The sequence below is a fragment of the Amblyomma maculatum genome, chromosome 2, assembly GCF_055883805.1.
Source record: "Amblyomma maculatum isolate TAMU_Amacu chromosome 2, ASM5588380v1, whole genome shotgun sequence".
Lineage (NCBI taxonomy): Eukaryota > Metazoa > Arthropoda > Arachnida > Ixodida > Ixodidae > Amblyomma > Amblyomma maculatum.
In genome coordinates, this window is record NC_139345.1 from 51,524,020 (window position 1) to 51,550,331 (window position 26,312).

At 42.8% G+C, this 26,312-nt stretch overlaps 1 protein-coding gene across 1 annotated transcript in view; it reads left to right on the forward strand.

The window, feature by feature from the left end:
- jbug (filamin-type immunoglobulin domains fbug) overlaps positions 1 to 26,312 on the forward strand; it is a 161,699-nt gene that overhangs the window by 80,056 nt on the left and 55,331 nt on the right. The window contains exons 4-18 of the mRNA XM_084594126.1: positions 4,235 to 4,300; positions 9,991 to 10,204; positions 12,454 to 12,571; positions 13,392 to 13,582; positions 15,769 to 15,927; positions 17,826 to 17,954; positions 18,431 to 18,560; positions 18,883 to 18,971; positions 19,580 to 19,802; positions 21,920 to 22,488; positions 23,030 to 23,306; positions 23,851 to 24,072; positions 25,245 to 25,412; positions 25,585 to 25,740; positions 25,903 to 25,983. Coding sequence (XP_084450252.1) covers positions 4,235 to 4,300; positions 9,991 to 10,204; positions 12,454 to 12,571; positions 13,392 to 13,582; positions 15,769 to 15,927; positions 17,826 to 17,954; positions 18,431 to 18,560; positions 18,883 to 18,971; positions 19,580 to 19,802; positions 21,920 to 22,488; positions 23,030 to 23,306; positions 23,851 to 24,072; positions 25,245 to 25,412; positions 25,585 to 25,740; positions 25,903 to 25,983 — 2,792 coding nt within the window. The remainder of the gene's footprint in view (positions 1 to 4,234; positions 4,301 to 9,990; positions 10,205 to 12,453; positions 12,572 to 13,391; positions 13,583 to 15,768; positions 15,928 to 17,825; positions 17,955 to 18,430; positions 18,561 to 18,882; positions 18,972 to 19,579; positions 19,803 to 21,919; positions 22,489 to 23,029; positions 23,307 to 23,850; positions 24,073 to 25,244; positions 25,413 to 25,584; positions 25,741 to 25,902; positions 25,984 to 26,312) is intronic.

The window sequence follows — 26,312 nt, forward strand, 5'->3', positions numbered from 1 at the left end:
GAGAGCGAGCGCAAAGTGTAAGAGATAAGGGAGGAGGGGGGAGTCGAGAGTGCTAGGAGAATTAAGGTAGTACGCCAACATGACCTTGCCGCACGAACGGAAACGGTAGAACAAAACCGAGTCGTTGCGAACTGAGCGCAAGTATCAAACTGTCAAGAAACGAAAATCGCTTCGTGAACCTCCTGCGCGTACAAAATGCAAGGAAACGTAGCACATACATTATTTCTGTTCAAGAAAGTTGAGACTGATGTTCTTGCGCGAAATCTGCGTAACTCCCCGCGACATCTACCACATGTGAGATGTGATTTTGGCAGCCAGGTGAAAACAAGCGCGTGTCTCACGTTTTCATTTCAATTCTGGAGCGTTCCGGCACAAAAAGACACAGAATGCAGCAATCCGGTAGGACACTGTTCCCACAAAGCGCAATATGCGTGAGAATAGGCTTACCTTTACAGACGATTGCGTCAGCCGCAATGTACGCTGTCCGCCTTCGTATCACCGGCACCGAACCAACCAGTGCGATTTTAGCACGAGTGCGATGTAGTCGGCGCATATACCTCTTAGTCACGCAGAAAAAAAAAATCGTCCATGCCTTCTTCTTTCGAACATCTCAAACATAAAGCGGTGCGGCAGTCCTTAGGCCTGAGCAAAGCAAAAAGAAGCCCGGACACTTTCCGACACAATAAATGCCCATTTGCGTTAAACACCACATGTAGAAGGCACTTCACAAGCGTACACACTTCTGTAACACATATGCATGGGAAATGCAACACATTTCACGAGGGTACACAATCAAAGAAGCACATTCAGCCTTCGCCGAAACGTGGTCGAAACGCACCCCACAATGCTAACGGCCATATTGTGAAATTTGAAAAGAGCATTCGTAGCTACCGGCGGCCTCCTGGCGGTGAAATTTTCTTTCAGTTTCTGTTTCATTTTTAGAAAGCACTCGTGTGTAATTTTAATTTTAGCGTTACTTTTGGTGCTTTATTTAGGTGTTGGGTTATATTAGCAGCGCCTCTTGTGTATAAAAGGCTACGAAGTTGCGCAGCCATATACCCCCAGCATGTTAGGTGATATTGCTTGCCCGTAACACCCTAAGGCATATTCTCCAACCAAAGCACCCCTTTGGCATGCAAGAGGTGATTTCCAATGGCACGAACACCCTAGACTCAGGGTGTAAGGGTGTTTTGAATCAGACAAATGCCCAAAAAGGTGTTTTTGTTTTTACAGTGAAGAGTGTCTGCTTCTGAGCCACTTCGTGTGGCTTGTAATGTATTTTCAGTGTTCCGAATCCCTCGATGGTAAGAAGATTTTTTGTCCTGCCCTCTCCAACGAGAAGGACTTCCACTAGGGTTAAATCAGGGCCACCACATGACGCCCTGGGTTCTACAATTTTGGCAAAAACTGTACATCAAAGTTCTGCGGCTCTGTAGGGCATACAGTCATGAAAGAAAATGCCTGACCCTCTGATAGAAGCTCGTTCAAGAAACAGTTTAGGTCGTAAAGTATTTCACAAATGTAATGCTACTCCGTGGGCATATTCAGTAAAGTCTCAACTATATAAAAGGTAACCGTTGGTATCGCTATTTGCGGGGACGAGGCCACAAACTAGGTCACAGTCTCAATTCCATTCCAGATCAGCGGTGGAGGCTAGATATGAGGCGTTGAAATCGTTTGATTGAACACACTTCCACGTATTGACCGTCCACAGGCCAGACACTTTCTTTGAAACCCTTCCTTCTTCGCGGGAGTCCGCAAGCTCGCTCTACAGATGCTCCGCAATGTTGACCATCTTCAGTGGTCCCTCAGGTACGCTTACGAAGCCGCTGCCTGTCCGTATATATGGCTTCGTTTGTGGGTTTTCAGAAGTTACTTGCGCTGATTGATGTTTACTAGCCACCAACTCCAAGCGTTTTCCCCGTGCCTCGTAGCCGAAAGCAGCTATTTCGTCTCCTGACGTTCGGTCGCTCGTGAAATTGGTATTCTTTAATTGAGCGCGAACACCGTCGCTTTGGATTGTATCTTGGCATATAGATGACAGCGTTATTGTCCTCTTGATGCGCCTTAATCTCCGGCAAAGCCAAGTATGCATGTGCTGAATGTATAATGCGACATTTCGCCGTTAATAATAGCTTTGCTTCGCGTCTGTTTTCTTAATGTGATAACGCAAATTAAAACGGTTATAAGCTTTCTTTCTCTTTTTTTTTTCTTTTTTAGCTTTGCTTCGCGTCTGTTTTCTTAATGTGATAACGCAAATTAAAACGGTTATAAGCTTTTTTTCTCTTTTTTTTTTTCTTTCCCCCCCCCCCCCCCCCCCCCCCCAACGGTACACTTGCACACTGCACTTGAAAGAACGCAAATGCCCAGTTCTCGGCGAAATCAGTGTGTGAAGTAATCGCACCCTTATCGGAATTCCGTTTTTCGTCATGTATGTACAGCCTTTGTCATAAGTGTAGAACCCAGAGGGTCTACTTCTGAGCCGCGTAGTGGCGCTGATTTAGCATTAGTGGTGGCCGTTCTTATTGGAGAGGTTAAGACAAAAAAATCTCCTTACCATCAAGAGATTCAGAACACCGGAAATGCATTACAAGCCGCACGAAGTAGCTCAGATTCAGACCCCTTTGAGCTCTACACTTTTCAGATAGGATATAGTTGTGGGGAATCCATTTCATCGCCGTTCTTTGAAATTCTCTCGTGAAGAGGTTGGAGTGTTTGCAACTTCCTCGCCGCATTTCCATGTAGCAATTAGTACCTCATCCTCGCTGCCAACCCTTTTCGCCTCCACAGGCTGCGAACCGTCGCGACTGCGGTTGTTTCGGTAGTGCATACTAGTGGAAATGTCGATGCATTCTTGTCGAGGTAACCAATCGAAGGTCATAGTGTACAGAGAACTGCCTTGAGGTCAGGAAATAATAATAATAATAATAATAATAATAATAATAATAATAATAATAATAATAATAATAATAATAATAATAATAATAATAATAATAATAATAATAATAATAATAATAATAAATAAATAAATAAATATCTTGTAATGGGGACGTTCGCGAAACCGAGGGTTGAAGTCTCCGCACTGTGGTGGCGCGCGTGGTGCTATCGAATTCATGATCGCGACAAGCGTCAGTGACGGAGCGGCTGCCAAACGTGGCTCTTCTCTGAGGAAGCGGCAACCTATTACAGGGGGGTCACACTAGTGACGGGCGTATTGAGATTTCATCTAAAGTAGGATTAAAAACACGGGAGTCGTCAACACACGTTCGGAAATATGCTGCGAACGATGTAGTTGCAGTGCCAAACTAGTACGCTAAGCAAGCACGGGCTTTAAATATCATATTCCATAAGATAAACTTAGAAATTGCACACATGATCTCGACCCATGTAGCGTCTGAAGTGTAACCGCATATAGTCAGTACTAAATCAAACTTTTGATGATTACTCCTTCAATACTAAGCAATTGTTAAAAACGTCAGCTATTTTGTATTTTTTATTTAAAACAATGTAATCCAACGATTTTTTTTTTTATGTCTTACAGTTTCGAAGTACTCAGGAGTGTTAGGGAAATTTTAACAGAAGTCGAAGAGGACGGCTTTTCTGATTTTTTTTTCATTCAAAGCAAATTTGTCAATTATTTTAACGTTTTTAACTTTCGGCAAATTTTGAAGCTATGTTCAAAAAAGCACCGACTGTTATAGAACTGCTAATTTTGCCTGAAATGAGGAAACGAACGGCAGAATACCGAGGAAATGATTCAGCGGTGAGACTGCAATGCGCGGTTTATTAAAAAATAAACAAGAAAGAATGAAAAGAATCTCGCTGGTCGAGACTAGGAGAGGATAGCGAAAAGTACAGAGGAGAGCGATATCAATAAAGGACAGGGAGAGCTTTGCACTTTATTTGCAAAATACAACAGGTAAGCGAGTTTACGTCGCTTGCGCGCAAGTGTCCAAGCACTGTCCAAAAATCGACTGCGCTCGGGCACCACTGCAGTTATTTACACAACATAATCTATAGGTATACACAGCCCCGCGTCCTGTCGCACACTGATCGTGCGCGCGGCTGTTTTGTTTTTGTTTTGTTTTCGGTGCATCTGTCCCGCATTACTGCCTTCATTAGGCCATGTATGGATAATACGCGACGATTAATAAGTATCATCATCAGCAGCAGCTCTGTAAAATGTAAAGTCTGCGACCTTAAATTTGTTTTTTTCTCTTTTACTCTCCGACAGTGCCTTGTTGGAGTACTGCAAACCTGGCCTATTTCCGCACTGGAGGACGCTGGGAACGTCGGCGAGGTGAGTGAGCCGCTTTCTTCTCTGTGTTCATGAGTGAAGCTGCGACTGTTTGTTTGTAATGTTTATTTTTCCACCATCATGTGTGTATGAAAGAGGGAAAGGGGAGGGGGGGGGTGAAGTGAAGGTTCTCATGTTTTGCTCTGTCGCAGGAGTGAGCTACGAGTAATCAGAGCTGCACCGCTATATACCGGGACTTTTTTTTTTTTTTTTTAGAATGTCCAAACTTTCGGGCAAATTGGTAACCTGTTTTAGATTTATTTCAGAAGTAAGTATGTTCCATAACTCTTTAATTTTAATTTCAGGAGATATGCTGTATTTGCAGATTTGTAGCTCGTCCTCCAAGTAGTACTCCCGTGAAAAGAATTTTTCTTAAAAAAAAAAAGAAAAAAAAAAACTAGCGCGTGTTACAAGGCTCAGAAATGTCAGCCTGACAAGCGGCTTCACACAATAACACAGCGCCTGTGACGTAGGTCTCTCCTCCCAGCGGTTTCGTCACTGTGCTGGCATCACCTGGGAGCCAGACAGGCGGTTCGACCTCAATTTCTCTTACCGTACCCAATGTGCGCAGCCATCGTGCTTGCAGTGCGGCCTCGAAGCGTGCACTGGCCGAGCGATCTCCCTCGGACGCACCTGTTAGAGCTATTACTGTGTGAAGCTGCCTTTCATGGGGACATTCGTTGGCCTATAAAGCGCGCTACAATTATTTTTAAGGTAATATTTTTCCGCAGCTACACTATTTGGAGGACGAGCTCCACGAGCTCTGGAAATAAAACATACCCCCCAGTCGAAAAAAAAAAAACTACAGAACTGTGTCAAAAATACGACAAAATATCCTGTAGTTCTGTCGTAACCATCAGATGTTTCTGTAGTTCTGTAGTACTTTTCTGTAGTTCTGTAGTTTTTCTGTAGTATATTTCTGTTGTCTTTAGTTCTGTAGCCCTTTTCTGTTGTAACTACAGAAATTCCTGATGTTACTAAGAAGTTTCTGTTGTCACAACAGGTTTCCCGTCAAAAACTGCACAGAAATTCTGTCGTAACATCAGAAAAGTTTCTGTAATTTTTTCCGATTTAAAATTAAAATTGTTAAGTTAATTAAAAAGCACCCGGTATAAAGTGCAATAGCATTTACAATCACTACAATGAAATCGGACATGCCCAGTGGAGTACTACGCAGTGCGGGATTTGACCATCAGTGCCGCCGGGAACCGAGCGGTTTTCCAACTTCGTCGCGTGCGCGTGTTTGTAATTGAAACCGAGGACAAACCACGTGGCAGCTATGACGTCACTCAGCCGCCGCCACTGAAACCGAACTTGCCGCGCGCTCGCATCTGCCTAATCACGTGAAAACCATGACGTCACTCAATCGCAACAGCTCTCGACAATTTAACGGCAGCAGCCATCATGCATGGTCCAGGCGAGACGCCTCGTGAACTGTCTATGTCTCAGAGGTTGCGATGACGACAGGCCGAATCCCATCAATGGACGTAGCTCACCGAGAGGCTGCCGGGTCGAGCGGAAGGTGCCGCCGAGACCTCGGAAGAACGTGAGCCCGTCTTGCCAAACGTCAGTCATTACCATCAAGCAGCAACCAAGTCTAGCCAAGCCTTGTCGGGCTTATATGGCCAAGCGTTCGCTTTGATTACTAACTTTTAACGGGCTTCGTCCTTTGCCTAATTTTTGTGCAGTTTTAACAGTGATTTTATTTTAACTGCAGAAAAGTACTACTTAAAAAAGCTGCGTAACAACGAACAAGTATTACAGAACTAATGAAAAGTCTGCTGCTACGACAGACAAAGCTACAAAATATTTATTTGTATTTTCGGCATGGTTATGTGTGTCTGCTTTTTTTTTTTCTTTTTTTTTTTTTTACCTTGTCGTGGTCCTGATGCTCGGCTTCCCTGTGGTGCAATGTTTGGAACATGGGTACTTGACCCTGGCTTTTGATCGGATCGAAAGACCGTGAGCTATGACGCTCTTTAACCAGGCTGCCAAGGAGCCATAAACAAATAATCACCATCATCACAACTGTGCGGCCGTATGATGACACTGAACGGATACAACTACGCGGAGTAAAGTTTACTAGGTCATTCTGTTGCCCACGGCAAGCTGAGAGATATATAAGAAGGCGCTATAGAAGCGGATATTAATTTTAGTATGGAGCGGTACCGAACTGTTTTTTTGTACGCATCATTTGACGAATGGTACGCGCATAGGTCGATATGTTGCAGCACGTATGCAGGATGCTTTTCACATAACTTGAACTAAGAATCTAAAAAAAAAAAAAAAAAAGGTACACCGAATCTTGGTGAAACCAACCGAGTATCTTTTTACGTCGTATAGTATTCTTCGAAGTTTTTTTTTTTATGTTCCGCTCAATTAGTTCATTAACGAAGATTAATAGTGCATAATCTTTCACTTCAAGACCAAATTTCAAGACATGCCGTGCTGGTCTTGAAATTTGTAGTCTCTTGTATGCAGTCTCATGACCTTCAAGCCCTCTTGAGTGCATATTTACCACTCATTACCTCATTTTTTTTCTGATTTCTATTAAAAAAACCATCCGTGTGTAAAAACTACATAAAAATTAGAACTTACATCAGGCGAACCCTTTACACCAATTTTCTTGGTTTGTTTTGAAAGGTTAGGGGAGTCCACCCCCAGTCCGTAAGTTTAACCAACTCGTGCAGTAGTGTTCCTGGCCTCTCCTCTTTCGTAGTATATATGGCTATATGTACACATATGTATAACAAAAGGAAATCGCACGAGCTGCGACGTCCTAGCGAAGTTGGTCCGTCTCGTATTTTTGACGCAGCATGGCCCTTGTCAGCTGTCTCAGTGCGCGCTATTGTAAAGAAGGTGATGCGCGCAAGGCTGTCGTGCTTCAGCTAGACGAGCGAATCGCGCGCATATTTATCAAGTTTCGCCGTTTAGAAACGGCGGGCTATATGATGAAATTGGCTCGGGACGTAGAAGGAAGTTTTTTTTATAGCACCATAGTAGAGGCAAACGAGAAGAATGCTGTTATGGCATCTATAGTATAGTATACTAGTTAAAAAAAAATAGCAGTTGCTTGCTGTGGGCAGTGGCACGCGTCGTGTGTGTTACTCCTTAACGGTAAACAGGATCCGTGTTTAATATTTGACAACACCAAACAAGCCAGAGGCATCTTCTTGCACTTTTAATCTTGACTGATAGTTATATTTTTATTTGGGTATTGTGCGTGCCGGCTACTGCAGATTTGAGTTGTATCTCACCACAGGGGCTTTAGTTGGCACATATATGGGGCAGATAATGTGTAGAGTAGAACAAACAGTATGTTCCGGTCGCTGGAACTTCGGAAACTGAATAATGAGCTCTAGGATTATTTTGCTTGAATACTGAAATTGGAATGACAACATATGACACCTGCATATGACAACTGTTGAGATAACTTCGGTTACCTTTAACCTTCTTTACTTATTTTTGCATCCTCCATAATTTGAACAAAACGCTTGAAACTCCCAGAAATGTTTTTTTTTTATTATTATTATTTTTCGCAGTCGAAAATTCCCTCTTTACGGAAGTCATTTTTAAGAATTCCCATTCCACGTCATTTATTCCTGAATAATTGAAACCTCCGTCAATATAGGCAAAGGGAGATAATTTTCGTTGTTGCGAATCCCGCGAAGCACCACCGAAATTCTCTTTGCGGTCATTTTTACTGCTCAGCTTCATCGCGTGGAGCGTCACCGAAAACTCCTTGAAGCGAGCGAAATTGCCACCTCTAGCCAGAGAATTGCGGCTCTTGGGCAGACCGATGTTCAAAACAGCAGCAGGTGCTAACTTTTCCGAGTCCTGACTTGGGAGGCAGCAATTCGCGAAACTTTCACTGGAAGGCTATCTCACTATGTGCCATTGGAAAATTTCTCGCCTGCTTCTCCTTGCAGATGGATGTGAAATCAGTGTCCAGTCCTGTATTCTGATTTCGACACGCTATACCTAGGTCACGCAGACACGTTCGTACGGCTTCGTTAAATCTTTGTCAAGTGGCCTTTCATATACGATTGTATGAATAGCATGTGGGAGATGTTAGAGGAACAAATTAGGGACATAGCAATTTTATAGGCGTGCTGCAAAGTCTATGTAAACGCAAATGAGGATCCGTATGGAGGTCCGGAAAACGAGAGCTCGCTCTCCTGTTACCTTAAAGGAGGAGCTTGAGTGTCCCTACCCCCATTTCTTTTTTGACGTTTACAATTTTTTTAAAAATCATTTTCGGAGTGTCCAGCTCGATGCTGGAAAGTGTTTCAAAATTGCTGTACAGTGGAACCTTGCTAATATGGCCTCCACTAATTCGGAGGTCTGGATAATTAGGACTTGCCGGCACGGTGTATGCATGGTGTCGGACGTCCGTCGATTCAGACACGGCTAGACTTACAGTGGTTAACTCGAAATGGCTTCCGGCGGAGGATCGATGTGTCCGAAAACATCAAGCGATCGTATAAATGACCGCCTCTAGCTTCGCTTGCATGGTGCAGTCTTCAGCACGTACCGTTGCCGCATAGTTTCGGTTTCACTTTTTAATGCAGAAGCATTGCTACTTGCATTCTTTGATATCGCCGAGGTGGCCAAAGTGGCCGCCAGGGTGTCTCGAACCAAGGCCGAGAGGCGAAGCAGAGAGATCATATCGGTAGCCGGCTTAAATTGTTCACATGCTAAGCTGTCGGTCTTTCAATCTGCACTTTGGATGTCGTCGTCTTCATCTCCCCTAACAATTAAAGTTGCACTGCAGAGCCAAATTAGGTCTTCCTTATACTAATCAAATGGTAGCGGGACGCTAGAATCGGACCTCTTCCTTGACTTTGTGCTCTACCTTTACCGCGTGCACTTGCTCTCCTGACAAAATAGCCTCATCACTTACATTGTCATAGGGACACTTGCAATTGTGCGAACCGCGTGAACATCACACGATACGGATCTATATAAAGCTAGATTCGGTTCCCCACACCCGAAATCGCTACAAAGGGAAACATACTTTGGGCATCCCAGGCCAAACCCCCGCTCAAGGAACTCCTCCCAGTTCCCTCACGAGGAGCATCGGACCTGACCAGGAGACTCGAGCCTTACTCACAAGTTGGGTAGTGGAAGTCACCCCCAATTGAGATTCACGTCTCAGCATGACCGCTTAAGCAATGCTATCGATAAAGTTTACTACTGCTAATACTTCGATTTCCTTCATTTCGTCGTCGCTTGCTGCCGCTGCTGCTGCGGCGATGATGGGGATGTGAGAGAAGAATGTTAAGCGAAGCAAAACTTGCCTAAAATATAGTGCTAAACGTCGCTTCTGCTTGTATATCGTTCTTAGCGAATCTAAACACCCGTTTATTGTTTTTTTTTCTTTTTTTTCCCATAGAGCACCTCGCTCTGTATAATGTTCTCATAAGTATTTATTTCCCAATTTATTGCATCGTAATGTGATTTTATAAAGTCTCGTGTTTGTTTGTGTGCTGCTGTATACCAGGGAACAAAATGTCTCTTTATCGCACTTGGAGCAAGAGAGTCATCTTCAGCTTGATACTTCTTTGGACTCAGTCTTTGCTAGGTTCACGCTCTTCTGCGATCTCTCTAGCTCTGGTTATTTTCGTTATTTGCCGGTGTGCAGCTCCGTTGAGGGTGCCGTTGTTTTTCTTTTTCGTTTTCTGTGCGTGCAGCCAAGAGAATTGCCGCGTAGCGATGGAGAAGGCACGCGAAGAGTTCGGCGTGCCGCTCATTCTGACGCCCGAGGACCTGGCGAGCCCGAACCTGGACGAGCTGTCCGGTATGACATACCTCTCCTACTTCATCAACGAGGACAGCCCCGGCTACAAGGCTACGCTTCGGTGGATACAGTCACGACTGCCGCACCTGCGCATCTCAAACTTCACCGTAGGTTATGGCCCTCTGCGCGCGAAAAGTTCAGGAGCCGAACATTGCGAATATAGGAGGTATTTGATGCATATGAGCTTTAATTCAAACTATGGTTCTCCCATATCCGAATACAGGTGTCCCCAAACATTCTCTTTCACTTTTGGAATAAAATTACACGTGTTTGCGTTCTTGAAGCTTCCCTTTAGGCTAACCCCAAGTGCACTGCATTTAAAGTAAATCAGCGTTAATTTGACGCTACTTCAACCAATTAAAACTATGAGAACACCGGTATAAATTTTAAGATTAGTGCAGCGGGAGCATGTATGTTAATTCCAACTTACGATTTATTCAAACGAACGCGTCGGTGTCGCAAAATTACTTCGCGTGAGCATGCGCCGGCCTCCGCTGGTGTGATACCACGTGACTAGGAGGGGGGAGAGAGAAATATGGGAGCTGTTTCGCTTTGCATTTGCTGGCTCCGTCGCTCTAGGGTAGTCGCTCTATAATGTAAATAAACCAACATTTTTATTTTTTCTTTCATAAAAGGTAAGTGAAGAAGCCACAAAGGGACGCACGCCATAACGGACGTTCTATAGACTAACAAAACAAGATAGCAGTTCGCCAAGTGTTTATTTGCGATTTCATTTTTTTTTGTTTTTACATTTAAAAGTCAGGTGACTCAGCGTATTTATTTATTGCGATTTACTTAACATCGCTTTCAGTTCCAGCTCCAAAACCGCACGCGGTGGTGACGGTGGTGACATCCAGGGCAGCGAGCATGGCCTCCGAGATCACTTCCGCACGCACACACACGCGCGGAGGTGATCTCGGAGGCCATGGCAGCGAGTTTCGGTTTCGATTCGAACTGCTGGACGGCTGTGATTTTCCCACGTACACCTGTCGGGGAAACAGTGGCTGAGTATTGCGGATGTGGGCTGGGCATGGTGCGCGTTGGAGGCTTCCTACAGGCCCAGCACCTGTCCTTCTTGCTAAACGGTCGGAACAGCAATTCGATATCTGCGTGATTCAAATTGCACAGTAGCGTTAGCTGAAGCCTGGGCACAGCTACGATGACTTTATTTATTAATTCACTAGTTGTAATTAGTCAATTAAATTATTTTAAAGGATCTGCCAGCCAGCATATCCCCTAGATTTTTTTTTTTTACTTGATGAAAATAAAGAATTATCGAGCGCCACACTTATATAACGCTACAGTCTACGTCAGCAGTTGGCAGTGGTGCATATTCTTTATTTATCAAGGCGTCCGTGTGCTGTGCGATGTCAGTGCACGTTAAAGAACCCCAGGTGGTCGAAATTTCCGGAGTCCTCCACTACGGCGTCTCTCATAGCCTGAGTTGCTTTGGGACGTTAAACCCCACAAACCAACCAACCATCTTTATTTATTTATACATCCTTTCTTTTTACTTTATTCTTCTCTAGGATGTTCCATGACGTCATATGTAGCAAGGCCACTCTAAATTCTAGTACACTAGCCACTCTGACCGCGTCAAATGCAGATAAAGTATAGCTCAAATCCTAGACATGAAGTCACTTTGAAAGTTAAAAAAAAAAAAGGGGGGGGGGGGGGGAACTAACGCGGTGAACGACAGGAACGCTAGTTCGTGCCTCCGCGCACAGAGGGCGCCACGGATTCGCGACGCGCCACTATTTTCTTTTTTTTTCCTCCTCTCACTCATTCATGTTACACCACAAGTAACTTGAACGCCACAGAACCTGGAAACATGCTTTCACTGCTGACGCAGTAAATCTGCCAAAACATATTACACATGCAACTCATACCCTTTTGCCAGGGTTGCTTGAGACAAGACAAAAATTGTTAGCACTTCATGGTTTCCTGGCAAAGTGCTCAAACTCACCTTGCTTGCATATGCGTGGAGCTGAACTCCTGCGCAGGCATTGATTGCCTCTAAAAGTCCAAAGCTGTGATGAAGTGTTGATATTTATGCAGGGAAGTGTGCACCACGGCTACAAAGGGGATGCGAAATGTATACCTTCAAAGCATTCTTTAGAGGCCTACATTGTGGTTCACTTTTCAATGTTTGTCTGGAAATTATAATGATGGCTCTGTGCTAGCTTCTGTATTAAAAGCAGATCATTAGCTTTCAGATCTATATGGATGAGAGCTGTGCAGGTGCTATTTTGTATAATAAGCTTAATATCCTTGTGCTAGGCGTGACCTTTGTGTAGCTCATGATGGTGAGTTTCTCACATCATGCTCATGATTTTTCACTCTGCACATATTCCAGAGTGACTGGAATGATGGACTGGCTCTGTGCTCTCTAGTGCACTCCCTTGGTGCTACCGTTGAGGACTTTGAGCACCTCAGCAGGGACCGCTCACAGTGGGAGTCAAACCTTCAAAAAGGTGAGCATTGTATATTTTGTGGCATTATGTTGGTGTTGCATATATGCCAACTTTCTCACATGGTTGCTTCCTTGTTAGAATTTGCTTTCATGACTCTCGTCTAATACTTGAATTCACGGTCTTGGCAGAGTGTATTTTATGTTATAAATTATTTCATGACTGCTCGTGCTGTACGCAGTGCTTTTGATCTGGTGACTAGGTCAGCATGTTTTTTAGCTTTCGAGTGGGATTTAAAATTGTAGGATAGAGGATTGTTATGACAAGAAGACGTACACCTGAAAATAAAGCGAGTTTCTGACTTTCTTTTCCTTCATGTGGTATTCAGGTTCCACCATGCTGTCCCTCACGTAGAATAATGGCTGAAAAAAATTTTCCTTTAGTAGGGTATAGATTTAAAAGATTTTAAAAGAGCTGTTAGCAACAATGGGCGGTGCCTGTATTACTTGCTGGCCAACTATAACAACAAGTGAAATCAACTTTTTTGACTGAATTAACCAAGCTTGGGTGGCATTAAAATTTTTGAGCTTAAATTTTTTCTGGCACTTATCTTCTTGTTTAGGTAACAAGAGGAACTTTAATAATGGACTACTTTGTGTCACAGAGAAATATGAGTGGTGGTCACTGCAGATTTGATACCAGACTATAAAAGTGCTTAAATTTGTAGCCAGTGGGAACTGCACGAATTGTTGTTTTGCTTTTTTGTATATATATAGTGCACAAGAAATGGCCTAAAGCCTTGCAATATAGCAAACATAACTCCTAAGTTCAAGCTAGATATACCACTCTGTTAAACATGAGTTCACCCATTTTCTGCACCCAGGTATCAATGGAGGCAAGTACTTGGGCGTTGACCCTCTGTTGACTGCAAAGGAACTGGCAGACCCTGAAGTACAACCGCTGGGTGTCATGGCATATGTGGCTAGGTTTCAAGGTATTCAACCTAAAAGGAGACCAAGGGACAAACTCACAGTCACAGGAACTGACCTTAACAATGTTCATGTCAACAAACCGGTCAGTAAGAAGGAATTTTTCAACCTGCGTTTCTTTTACATTTTTTTTTTAAATTATTTTTGTCAGTGCTGTGCAAAGTGAATAATTTTTTATGACAAGGTGCTTTAAGGGCCCCTCAAATGGTGCTTGTGGTATTATTTTGATGCATGAAATTGGTAGGTGGTCTTTATGAATATTCGAGTTAAATTTAAAAGCTTTGCATGGAGCCTATAATGTAAAAATAATTTTTAAAAAGTGCTTCTGGTTACCACTTGCAACCAATTCGGGCAACACCTTCCTACGTGCTCTGTCATTGGGGCTTGCTTGCAGTGCGCATCCACTTATTGGACGCTACCAAATGATGCAGGCGAGACAGGGCATGATGGGGTGCCATCATGACTTGCCTTGTTCATTTTTTTTTTCTTGCGCACTGGTGTGCGATGAGTGGAGGGGGAGAGGAGGAACATCATTTTCTATTGTTGATGTGTTTAAAAATTTTTAAAAATTTTTTTGTATTCTCTTACATTATCTTTTATAGTTCTATATTTTTGTAGTCATTTGCATTTCTAAAATATATTAATCTTTTACTCTTCAATTAGTTAATTAATTAAGGTTAAATACTTGAGATGTTTAATGTTCAGTTTAGGGCGAGAAGCATTTTATTAAATTGTAGAGGAAGTTCAAACAGCCAGTCCAGTCTTTTCTACCAGCACACCTCCTATGTTGTCGTTTTCTTCTGGCATTTAATAAATGCTTGTTTAATATTTAAAAAAAATGCCATGTGACTGCATTCAACACACTTATCAAATTGCAATGCTCCTAATCTCATTTTGAACGAATAAAACATGCGTGCTGACTGAGACCAAAGTTAGTGGTGGCCTCCACTGTCAGCTTATGTATAGACTTGATAGTACATTAGCATAGTCACCTGGAACACAAAAAAGTGCAAGCCGTGAGCTGTGGTATGCGATGGGCAGACCACCTAAAGCTCAGATGGAGCTTTTATGAGCATAATGAAATAAAACAGCGCAACGAACGGGACGAAACACGAAGAAAGGGAGACAAAGACACAGCGCCTGTGTCTTTGTCTCCCTTTCTTCGTGTTTCGTCCCGTTTGTTGCGCTGTTTTATTTCATTATGCAGTACCAACTAGCCCGGCATCTTGCACTTCTGAATTTTATGAGCAATCACATTGGCAAAACAAAAAGAGGAAGAAAAAGTCAGTTAATTGAAGGTAGGTTCCATTTTCTTTATGTGTACCATTGCAACCCGTAGAAATGAGTTGCGGCCACTCACTTCATCACCGTCAGCATGCACGTTTGACTCGTTCAAAACATGGTTGGATATACTGTAATAGCACATGAGTGCAGTCACATTATTTATCCATATTTTGCGTGCTTTTAAATGTCAGAAAAAATGGTCATGTATGTCGGTAAAAAAAGCTGGATTAGTTGTTGCTGAATTCTTTCTACAACTTAATAAAACACACTTGGCCCTAGATTGAAAATTGATAATTTTGCGCAATTCATCTTGGTTAACTAATTGGGCAGAATATAATAAATGCTGTTAGGATCGAGTGCTGTGCGTCTGCAAACAATAAGTCATTGTTTTTATTAAGCTGCACTGCAGCACTTTTTCTGAATCCTTGGCTCAAGTGATCATGTGATACACCTGATATTATACCTTCTTTACCCTCTGTTGTCCAGTGGTCATTGAGAGGCAGCAAAGTTCGAATTAGCAATTATTTAATTTTTTTTCCGGTACATCCGAAGTCATGCTAATCAGTGTCAAAAGAGAGTGCTTATATGAGTGCTGATTGACGCTGACTGGCAATGTTCTGACTAAATGAAGATGGCTGGAAGTAAATTTATAGAACCAAAACGATTGCCACCTTTTGCTTTGCAATAAGCTGAGCGTTGCTAAAATAGATTGTAATGATCAGATCATACAAGAATGAGATCAGCATAAGGTTTGGACTATGAGAGTAAGTGCATTGTGAGTTACTCAGAAATACAAGTTTATGTGTAATTTTGTATTTAATAACAGTTCAAAACTAAGTTTGGTTCGAGCCTTCAGTGATGCATAAGACCAGACAAGATAAGGGCTGCATTTGGCTCTCTGTTGTAGCTAGATACAATCTAATTAGTGTAGACTGAGATTGCATACTTTTTAAGGATGTGCAGTCACCTAAAATTGTGCTCGCGCAGGCTCACTTCAAGGTGCACATAAAGGAAGGCAAAGTTGACCTCAGGCAGGTGCGAGCTGAAGTTCGAGGTCCATCACTCACTCCTGTCGAATGCAAGGTTCAGCTTAACCAGAACGGTGGCTCAGGCACCTTTGTTCCTGTTGAAATTGGCATGCATACGGTGAGCTTCATACCTTTGTGTTGCTTTTTTGCATGAGCCAAACTTTCACGCTGACTTATGTTGGCCATTCTGGGCTGATTTACATGTCGTAGATATGACATATTTGGAGGGAACTATGCCATAGCAGAGTTGCATACAATGAAGATTTTGAGTAGACAGTGTAATAACAAAAAGGTTGGTTTGTGATTTATGGTTTATGGTGTCTTACGTCCCAAAGCGACTCTGACTATGAGAGACGGCGTAGTGGAGGGCCGGAAATTTCGACCACCTGGGATTCTTTAACGTGCACTGACATCGCACAGCACACGGGTGCCTTGCTTTTCGCCTCCATCAAAAACCAACCTCCGTGGCTGGGATTCGATCCTGCATCCTTGAGCACAGCAGTCGAACGCCCCAACCCCCTGCGCCACCATGGCGGGGCATATAAAAGACAGGTATACAAAAAGGGCCAGTAGTGAGTTACATAAAAATTATGCAGACCAAAAGTGGCATACAAGAATAGAGCAGAGGAAAACAATTCTTATGAAGAGCACTAAATGGACAAATGTGGTAGCTTTCTTTTTTTTTGTATGACATACTCCATCTCAGCAAACAGCCTTGGTGATCATAGCATTTTACTACTGAGCATGACTCAGCGGGTTTGATTCCAGTGATAGCAGCCACATTTCAGATCAAATGATGTACGAAACTGCCCGTGCACTGAGATTTCGGTGCACATTAATGAATGTCAAGGTGGTTGAAATCTGTCTGGAGCACCCTCAATAGCAAGCACGCATTATAGTTTTGCCATGTAAAACTCTATTGGTGAACCAATTTCATGCCCTGCTGTGAAATGTACCAAGCATATCAAGATGAAAGGAAGTTGCAGCTAAATGCAGTGTCATTTTCTTAAAGCATCCAATTATACTGACATATGAACTTGGAATTGTACTAAGCAGACATGTTTAAATGTTTTTTTGGCCGACCTCATTCACTGGTATGGCCTTGTCACTGTGAATTTTCTCATCATAAATTTGACCTTAAGCACCATATGCTCACGAAACTACTATTTTTATATTCTCATGCAAGCACAGAAAGCGCAGATTAACAGCTTCCTGCGCATTTACTGTGGCCCATAGCTTTGATTGCAGCGAATGAACATTTTGAGATGTAAAGGTATGTTTAATTGAGGTATTGAAAAAATTTTTGCTATGACTTCGTCTTCTTCTCAAATGGTATATAGTTGCGACCTTTTTTTTTAATCAGTTGAATCATGGAGACATAAATACGGAATGCAGATGAAAATGTGATCAGGCATCTACAGACTAAGCTGCATTACATCTTGAACGGGTGCATGTTTTTAATATTTTGTATAAGTGATATACCTTGAGCATTTCTCTTGGTGCAAGAAAAAAATCTAGAGTTCATGTGGTATTTTCATGTGGCAGCACATAACACTTGTTCAGCCACAGGATTTACTAGTTTGGTTCTTAGGAAGTGGTTGCTGAAATTATGGAATTACAAAGGACAAAAATGAACGCTAGTGAAATGTACGCTGTGTTTTTTTCCCTCACATTTAGTCATAACAGCTTTCTGTAACCTTTGTGTTTTTTCTAACTCTTAGATCATATCCTGTGGGAAACATCCTCAACATTATTGCATGCATTTCACATGAAAGCATTGTATTTATTTATCACATTACCCATATAGTGCCATAGATAGCGTTATAGTGCACATGTTTGTGTGTGTTAGAGTTGGAGGCGGGGGGATTGAAATGAAAATTACAAGGAAAGAGACCAAAGCCAAAGTACAGGTGATTTGTCATGTGAACAAATAATCTGTGATAAAACAAAAAGTATGCTAACACAATAGCTCACAATAGCTGTTTTTCTTTTTTTCTCTTTTGTGCCAATTACCAGCTGAGTGTATACTGTGAAGGTGAATTGGTGACTGGCTGTCCCATGCACGTCCGTGTTCATCCGGACATCTCTCGTATTCTCTTCTCCGGCATTGATCCCTGTGCCCTGGGATCCCTGGTTGAAGTGCTGGTGAGTGCATGTGTTCATAGTGTCATATAGTTGTGCCTGGATTCGTAATAATGTTTGATTGAGGAAGCTTGTTAGTGATTACACTGCACTTTTTTCTAAAGTGAGTTTCACTTGTTCTCGGGAATACGTCTTTATTGCATTGCTTGTTGACTGGGAATGCCTAATCGTATACACTAGCAGCTGTGGGCCTACAGAAAAACTATGTCCATGATTGCAGCTACACATTTTTTTGTGCGCTAACTATGGAGAGTTGCACTGCTCATCTATACCCTAGTTTATTGAATTTATTGAACTGCAAACACTTCGTTTCGAATGGGCTGCAGCAGTATTTTAAATGAACACTGCAAAATTTTCATTGTACATTTAGGTGGCAAGTGCATTGCATGTGCTTAGTTTATTGCATTGTGCTCATCAGTGCCTACGAATGCTGTGGGGAACTTTGTTACTGATTTTTTTTTCCCATCCACGTTAATTAGATCAGTTCCAACGGAGCTGGGACTGGCAACATTCATGTGGAAGCTGTCTCACCTAGTGGCAAGACCATGGAATGCTCTGTCAAGGAAACTGATGGAGTCTTCACTTCCACTTTTATGCCAAACGAAATAGGTGAGTTTGGACGTTGCAACAGAGACTGGTGTCCTCATTTCGGCCTGTGCTAATTTTCTTGTGGCACTTTCTTCAGGACAGTAGCATTGCTTTGATATATGCAGTGCTCTGTAAAGTTTTCTCTCACACCTCCACTGATTCATGTTCACAGTATGCCATTCACTGTTTGTGTTTACTGTTTACAGCACCACTTTTCTCTCCCCGTGTCCTACCAGTAATGAAGCCATATGTGCAGAGCAGTTTAATATATTCGATATGTCTTGGTTGCGAGGTCATAAAAAGTTTTTTCCTTTTCGTAATGTGTTTTCAATATCTTTTTCAGGTGAATGGAAGATTGATGTCACATACTCAGGGGAGCACATCCAAGGCAGCCCATTCACATGTTACGTCTATGACCCCACACAAGTGACGGTGAGCACCTAGTCTAGATGGCGCTTTAGGCTCAATACTATAATGTAGAAGTCAACTTATCCTTGGGCTTAGCAGACGTATGGATTAGTGTGCAAGAATGCATGATCTTGAATTTCTTTTTTTTTTTTTTTTTTTTTTTGTTTGCAAGTTAGAAGGGATTCTTTACGCTTGTGATGAAATTTAAAAAACATCTTTAAAATTTCTCTTACAAAATTGATTTTTTTTTTATGAATGCAAGTTGTACCTATCAAGCATTTCTTGATAGTCATGGAATGGCTGGTCATCTCAGTTAAAAATCTTAATGCATGCACAGTCATTCATTTTTCAGATGCCATTTTAGAAATGAGACAATACCTGTGATGTCAGTACTGTGTATCTTTCGCTCTTTCTGAGCATGAATATAACAGTTCTCCTGACAATAAACTGTTTCTTCTATCAATGTCGCTATACTGCTATGATAGCTGACACTGCGTAGCACTGCGGTGGTAGCTGTAAGCTGAAATGGTTCAAATTGTGTGCTTGCAAGTGGTTTCATCATGTAGGCAGAAGTGTCAGCGCTGCTCGGAACTTCCTCATGAAAATGCATCTCTTTTGCCCTGCACATGCAGGTGAATGGTCCAAGTGCTGTGCAAATGGGCAAGGAAGTGGTCTTTGAGTGCGATGCAAGTCGAGCTGGCTGGGGCAAAGTACAGCTGGACGTACAGATTGACGGTCACAATGTGCCCGTCAGCATAGATGAGCGGGGCGATGGCACCTACGTGGTTTCATTCCTGCCTTCAAGGGAAGGCCACTACAAGATTTTTGCCACATTCAATAATGTTGATGTACATGGTGGGTTACTGCCTCACTGCCTTCCTGCCTTCACATATATCTATAAATGTAAAAAAAAAAAACGATTTTTAGCTTGCAAGATCTCTGGAGGATAGTGCATTCAATATTCATCTTATGATCTGAAGATGTGGATGTGTATCTACGGCATTGATGTGATATCTGGCTTGTCTCTATACTTTTACGTATATAACTTGTGTGGCACAGTGAATGCAAATAAGGTATAGGTCTGCCACAATGAGTGGAGGCACTTTAAACATCTTATTAGCAGGCCAGCTGACAGGACAAGAAACGAAAGAACACATACACACTTTGGGATTGTCAAACACCTACAAGTTGCTTTTTTATTTCTTTAATCAGTCGTTGGTCTCTTCAGTGTACAGGGAGTTCCTTTGCCTCTAGGTTTCTTCTGGTGCATCAGCATTACACCTTCCATTTGAAGAACTACTTGATGTCAGTTGGACAGTAATTTCAATTCAAGTAGCTTGTGACCCAGCAAATTAAATTAATAGCACTATAAAGAAAATTTGTTAATTAGTGGACAGTGGGATCAAACCTGGGTGCCCCGTGACATGAAGAACGCATGCTACCTCTAGGTACTGTCAGCCACAAAAGTTTGCGGGATCTCCAGCGTGTGGCAGAGTGACTGAAAACTGCATTGCTGCGTCATCTGCCGCAATTGAGCCCGATGGCGAGGCTAAAGGAAATAGCGTCTGAAACAGGCTATATGCACGCCTGTCCTTTCTTGGCCATCAAGCATGCCTTGTCGCTTGCTTCCCTGTGACGTGCTTATCAGATTCACAGAAGCAGCTTGCTGTGTGACATTCGCCACCTCTCTACTTTGGCAGGCGTGATAGAAGGAGTTCACCAGCGCCTTTCGCACTACACCCTGTGCAGCGATAGTGACACAGTGATTCAGCGACAGCAACGAGCATCAAAAGCAGATTCCAGGAAAGTAAGCGCCGAGATATTCTTGATAGTGAAGCAAGGACAGGCGTGTGCAAAGAATACTTCAGGCGCAAGTTCCGTTAGCCCTGTCATTGGGTGCAATTGCGGCAGATGGCGCAGTAATGCAGTTTTCGCCGCTACGCCATGCGGTGTAGGTCCCGCAAACTTTTGCTGCTGACAGTACATGTGTTGAACAGCAGTGAAGGAAAACACTGAAATTGACAAAGCACCTGATGTCACAAGGTAGTTGTGAAGCCATCGTTGAGAATACTTATACTGTGCCATCTGAGAGTGGAAGGCCACTTATGCCTAGGGCGGCCTTCTATTGATATGGTGTATGCAATGGCTTTTACTAGTGTGTACAGTCTTTGGCACATCACTGGGGCACCCTACTGAGTGCAACACCACCGAAGATGAGCACGGTGCATAATCATAGATTGCGAAATGTTGATGGCACACAGCAGGAAGCTGATGCGAGACGAGTGAAGTGGGAAACAGATTCAGAGCTTCAAGCTAAAGAGACTGAGGCAAAGTGCTGCAAATGGCAGGCTGATGCTAAAGAATAAGTGTATATCCATTTGTTGAATGCCAAGCAGTGAAGGAACGCGTTCGCAGCTGCTACGAACCTCTTCTAGAGTCGCTCGTGAACAATCAACCTAGCTTTGTGTGGGAGCATTTATGGTACAAAGATAATTTGAAGCCTCTTCTTAGTACCTGGACAAAGAATGACTGCTAAGGGTTTCATGCAAGTGGCTTCACACAGGGGATATCTGAAAGAAAGATCTTGACATGGTATCAAGTTCACATTTTAATGGAGTTACCGATTCGTTCTCAAATCTTTTTTTGTGTTTGGTCCTTCATTTCAGACAGATTTTGAGCATGGTATATTTTTCAGCTTTTTTTTTTTTTTTTTTTTAATGAAGCAGAAGCTGAGCATTACTTAAAGCAGCTCCGAACACCTTGCATAGCTAGACATTAGTGTATGTTACCTGGCCTTGCCTTGCCTTACTCCACCTTACCTCACATTACCTTATTTCACAGGAGCTTTCATAACACTTGTGTCACACTGCAACTGCTCTCTTTTTGTGATCAGACTAGAGATTATTATGATATTGGATAAGCGCAACTTCGATTCATTTGAGGCTAATCCTTCTATTGCAATTTTTTCATAGGCTCTCCATTCACAATAATCTCCACTGCTGAAGAGCCAGACTCTCCAAGCTCTCTTGGTGAAGCCTTCTTCACGCGCACAATAACACCAAGTGGTGACAGAGTGTCCAGCTCTGCGTCATCTTTCTTCCCTTCTTCCTTGGCCTCGTCTCGAGTCACATCACCAACAAAGACAGATCCGGATGGTCGTGTGTCACGGAATGCACTCGAGTTTGTTCAGTCTCGCATCGAGACCACGACCACGCGACAGGAGTCATCAAGCGTCATACACGCCACAAGAGCCAATGTGGAAAGCGTGGTCAGCAGAGCAGTTCCATCGCCACCTCGAAATGCCACACCTGAACGGCCCTCATCACGGCATGCAAGCAAGGCACCTCCACCTCCTACCCCGAGAAAGCCAGCACCGGCAATCCCATCGCCATCGGTTCGAAACCAGAGCCGAGCATTGTCCGAAGAGAGAAATGGGACTAGAGAAGAACATTTTTCAAGTTCGAGAACTTCCACAACTCTGGAGAGGCGCAAAAGCCCAGAAATGAGGCAAATGACTCCACCTGTTGTAGCTCAGCGCCAGGTATGGCAAAAAGATCTTACATGCTACTTATTTCTGAAAGTGCTTGTGTAGAAGTTGAAAGATCATAATGTTAAACTTCGAGGCTGCTTCACAATGTGAAACCACAATTATTCGCTAGTAAGCCAGAGGTAGTTCCTTGTTTTCGTGCAAGGATTGTGTGCACAGCTCAGGTAATTTGTGAGCAACACTACTACCATGTTGTGAGCTAGGAGCGTGAGACACAGTAGGTGTAACCGAGAACGAAAAATAAAAGGTTGGATATTAGTTTTGTCTCTGTTATTGCAAGGTTATAACCAGGTAGCTTCGTGCGTCACAACTTGTTCATTCTATTTCTTTGCTTTCCTGTCTTCTGTCTCTTTTTTTCTACGTCTGAGCTTTCAGTTACAATACTGACGCAATGCTTTGATTTTGTTTACTATTTCATTTCGCGTACCGCAGCGCTTCAGCAATACTAATCAAAACTCTGCATCCACATTTCTTCTCTCTTTTATATATGTCCATTCAGTGTCTCAAGTTTTATTCTATCTCTTTTCTCTCTTAGATAACAAAAGAAGAGCACCGTGTAGACAGCCGACAGGAGATGCACCATCACGTGGAGCAGCAGCGGACGCGGGTGAGCGAGACTAGCAGTGAGGCGAAGGCAACGCCTGGAGCCAGACAAGCGGGGCCTCCTCCGATTGCACCTCGAGGAGGTGGTGACATAGCGCAAGTAAAGATTTCAGGCGAGGCACTGAAACTTGTGCCTGTCAAGCAGCCTGCGACATTCCGAATCAGCGCTCCCGACTTTGACCGAGACGACTTTCAGGTGACCGTCACTGGTAGGTGAGCTCTGTACATCAGTTGAATGAGGTAGTCAAAACAGAGAATGAATGAAATTTGAAGTCAGAAAAACTGAGACAATTTGTGGCAATGTTTATTGTGGCTGTTAAAAACGTTTCTTTTGTGGAATGTTACGAGGAAATTATGGTGGAGATGGTAGTTGGAGATGGTACTGTGGCTTCTGATGAATAAGCAGTATGGTGTGTTGATGTTGTATTAGACCTGCATTGGAGACTTTGAGCATTTTTAAGGTAACGGCAGAAACATGAAGATGGCATACTGGCCACAGTTGTGTTGATGATTTTCATCTGTTCAGCTCTTTTCCCAGTAAAGTAATTTTAGATGGTCTGGGCAACTAATGCTCCAGTTATGCAGGCAGCTTCCACTTTTATTCAGCTGAACGGCTGTTGAAATGAGTGGCAATTGAATCGCTGTACTTCTCATGAAACAATCTGATCGCATATTGATAATGTAACTACACTGCACGCCACCTCGTTTGGAACAAAAATATATAAGTATTTCTGGATGCCTTTCTTCGGCCAGCTCCTACAGGTCGAGAGTTCCCTGTGCACATGGATATGCCACATCCAGGAGAGGTAGACGTTGAGTTCATCACTTCTGAAGTGGGCGAACATGTCATTGAAGTGAAGCTCCAGGGCCGCCCCCTGCCAGGCAGCCCTTTTCGCAGCCACGCTTTTGATGCCACCAAGATTAAAGTCGGAGATGTCCCCAACGGAACTGTTGGACAACCTGTTGAGTTCGAGAGTAAGTTCCCAGTTTGCTTGCTTGCTCATTTTTATTTATATGTGGTCACATATGTAGGCTAATGTTTCAATCCCAGCAAAAGGAGGTTTCACAAGTATTCCTATCATGAGTAAATTCTAATGCTGGCCATAGGCCTTCTCTTGACTTGACAGCTGATGTGGTGGCCACCATGCAGTTACTAGAGTCCAATAACCTCGGTGCTGTGCCTAATTTTTTGTAACACCTTTGTCTTTCTACCTGCAATATATTTACTGTCATTCTGATAGGTTACATTAAAGCATTACATTTCTCTTTCAAGCTCACTTCTTTCTTTTTATATACTAAACAGCTTGTGATCAAACAGCTTCAAAACAAACTCTACAATAACATATCATATGGTAATAGCGTGGAGTCATTGTTAACTTTCTTTATGAAATCAATGAAGGTAAAAAAGTTCGAATAGCAATGCATTTCACTTTGTCCTATTTTTGGTGAAAAGGTTAATAATATATTTAAGAAGTCCAGTTCACACAAGTAACAGGGGTAGCAAGTATAAGTAATTTTTTTTGTGTCTTGCTATAAGTGTTTTAAAAAGTTCCGTATAACCAAGTAAATTTTGTCTGATGGAGTGTTGTGTTGCGTGCTGAGCATGCATTTATAGCGTAGAATGTTGGCCGAGCTGGTGTTTTGCATGATGATGAAACAGCAAAGCAGCATGCCGTCGCAGAAGAGTAGAATCAATGCTATGTTGAAATATCTCATCTCCTACAGCAGTACCGCACACTACAGCACACACAACCAGTACAGCACACACCAGAGTATGTCCAGCACAATTTTTTATAGACACTGGAGGAGAAACCATCACTTCATTGAACACTCATCAGCATTACACGAAACACGTGCACTGGTTTAAACATTTGCGATGACAACACCATGCGTGTAGATACAAGAGTAATTGTAGGTCCTTTGTTAAACTGATTCATTTATGGTTGAAGCATTAGGAACCTAAGTTGTCTTGTCAAAAAAGAAAAAATTTGGATTCACCTCCAGCCTATGGGTGTCATGCTTTGCTGTCTAATGGGACAAAAAAAATATTTGCTTAATTTTTTTCAATATATACTACAGCTTAGAAAAATCGAGTGGTCACACTCGTTCAACAAGCTGACTTAATTTTCTGTGCCTTGTCTCGACAGTTGATGGAGCTGAGGCTGGATCGGGCAACCTGGAGATCATGGTGAATGGGGACCATGTTACTAGCCACGTCAAACCTTTGGGCGGCCATCGTTTCCTTGCCTCATTTGTTCCCCGAACAGCCACTGTGCACACGGTGGAAATGAAGTTCAACGGTGAAAAAGTACCCGGTAATTGCTTTGTTTTTCCTCGATGTTCATTACCGCTCTACTCGTGTATTTCTCCTCTTAATCAGAAATACTTTCTTCTCAATATTTACTTAATGTCAAATGTGAGACTGCCATTCTATTAAAGGTTTATTTTATAGCCTACACTATCTGCTTTTTTTTTTTACGTGTGCAGGTTCTCCATGGAAGTGTGAAGTTCGGGAAGTTCCCAAACGTGGGCCCATGTCTGCCAGAGGTCAAAGCCTGCAGACATTCAGCTGTGGCAAGACAACAAGCTTTGAGGTGCATGCACCAGGGTGTAACAAGGAAGACATCAAGGTCAATGTCAAGGGTAAGACATAGCGATATCTTCTTTCACTGGTGGGCACGAGTGCAAGAATTAAACGTGTCCTTACATAAATGTAATGCTGGAGAAACCGGAAGGGAAATGATCGTAACATTACAAATCTCAGAGGCCACAGCTTTATATATGCACTGTGCTTTTTCTTTTCAGGTCCTGGAAAATCAAGAATCCAGCCTGTTATTTTGGAGCGCCCAGATTGCCACCTTGTAGAGTTCACAGCTTTGGAAGCTGGTAAGCCCAAGACTACTGACACGCATTTGTTTCTCGCGACTGAGCTTCTGGAGTACCACTCATACCTTTGTTAAGCAAAGCTTGGACTGGCAAGAACATAGAAGTGGGGACCTGTTAAGCAATGGGATGCAAGTCTTTTTTTTTTTTTTTTTTTTTTGCTTTTGTGCAGTTGAGATATCGAGTAATTGCATTACCACTGTTCAAAATAGCATGGCCATTTGGCAGTGATAACTAAGTTTTCTTTTATTTATGGAATGATCGAGATAACGCTAAGCAGGTCAAGACAAGTCATTCATACTTACACGCTCTTTGAGCAGTAAGGTAGACCA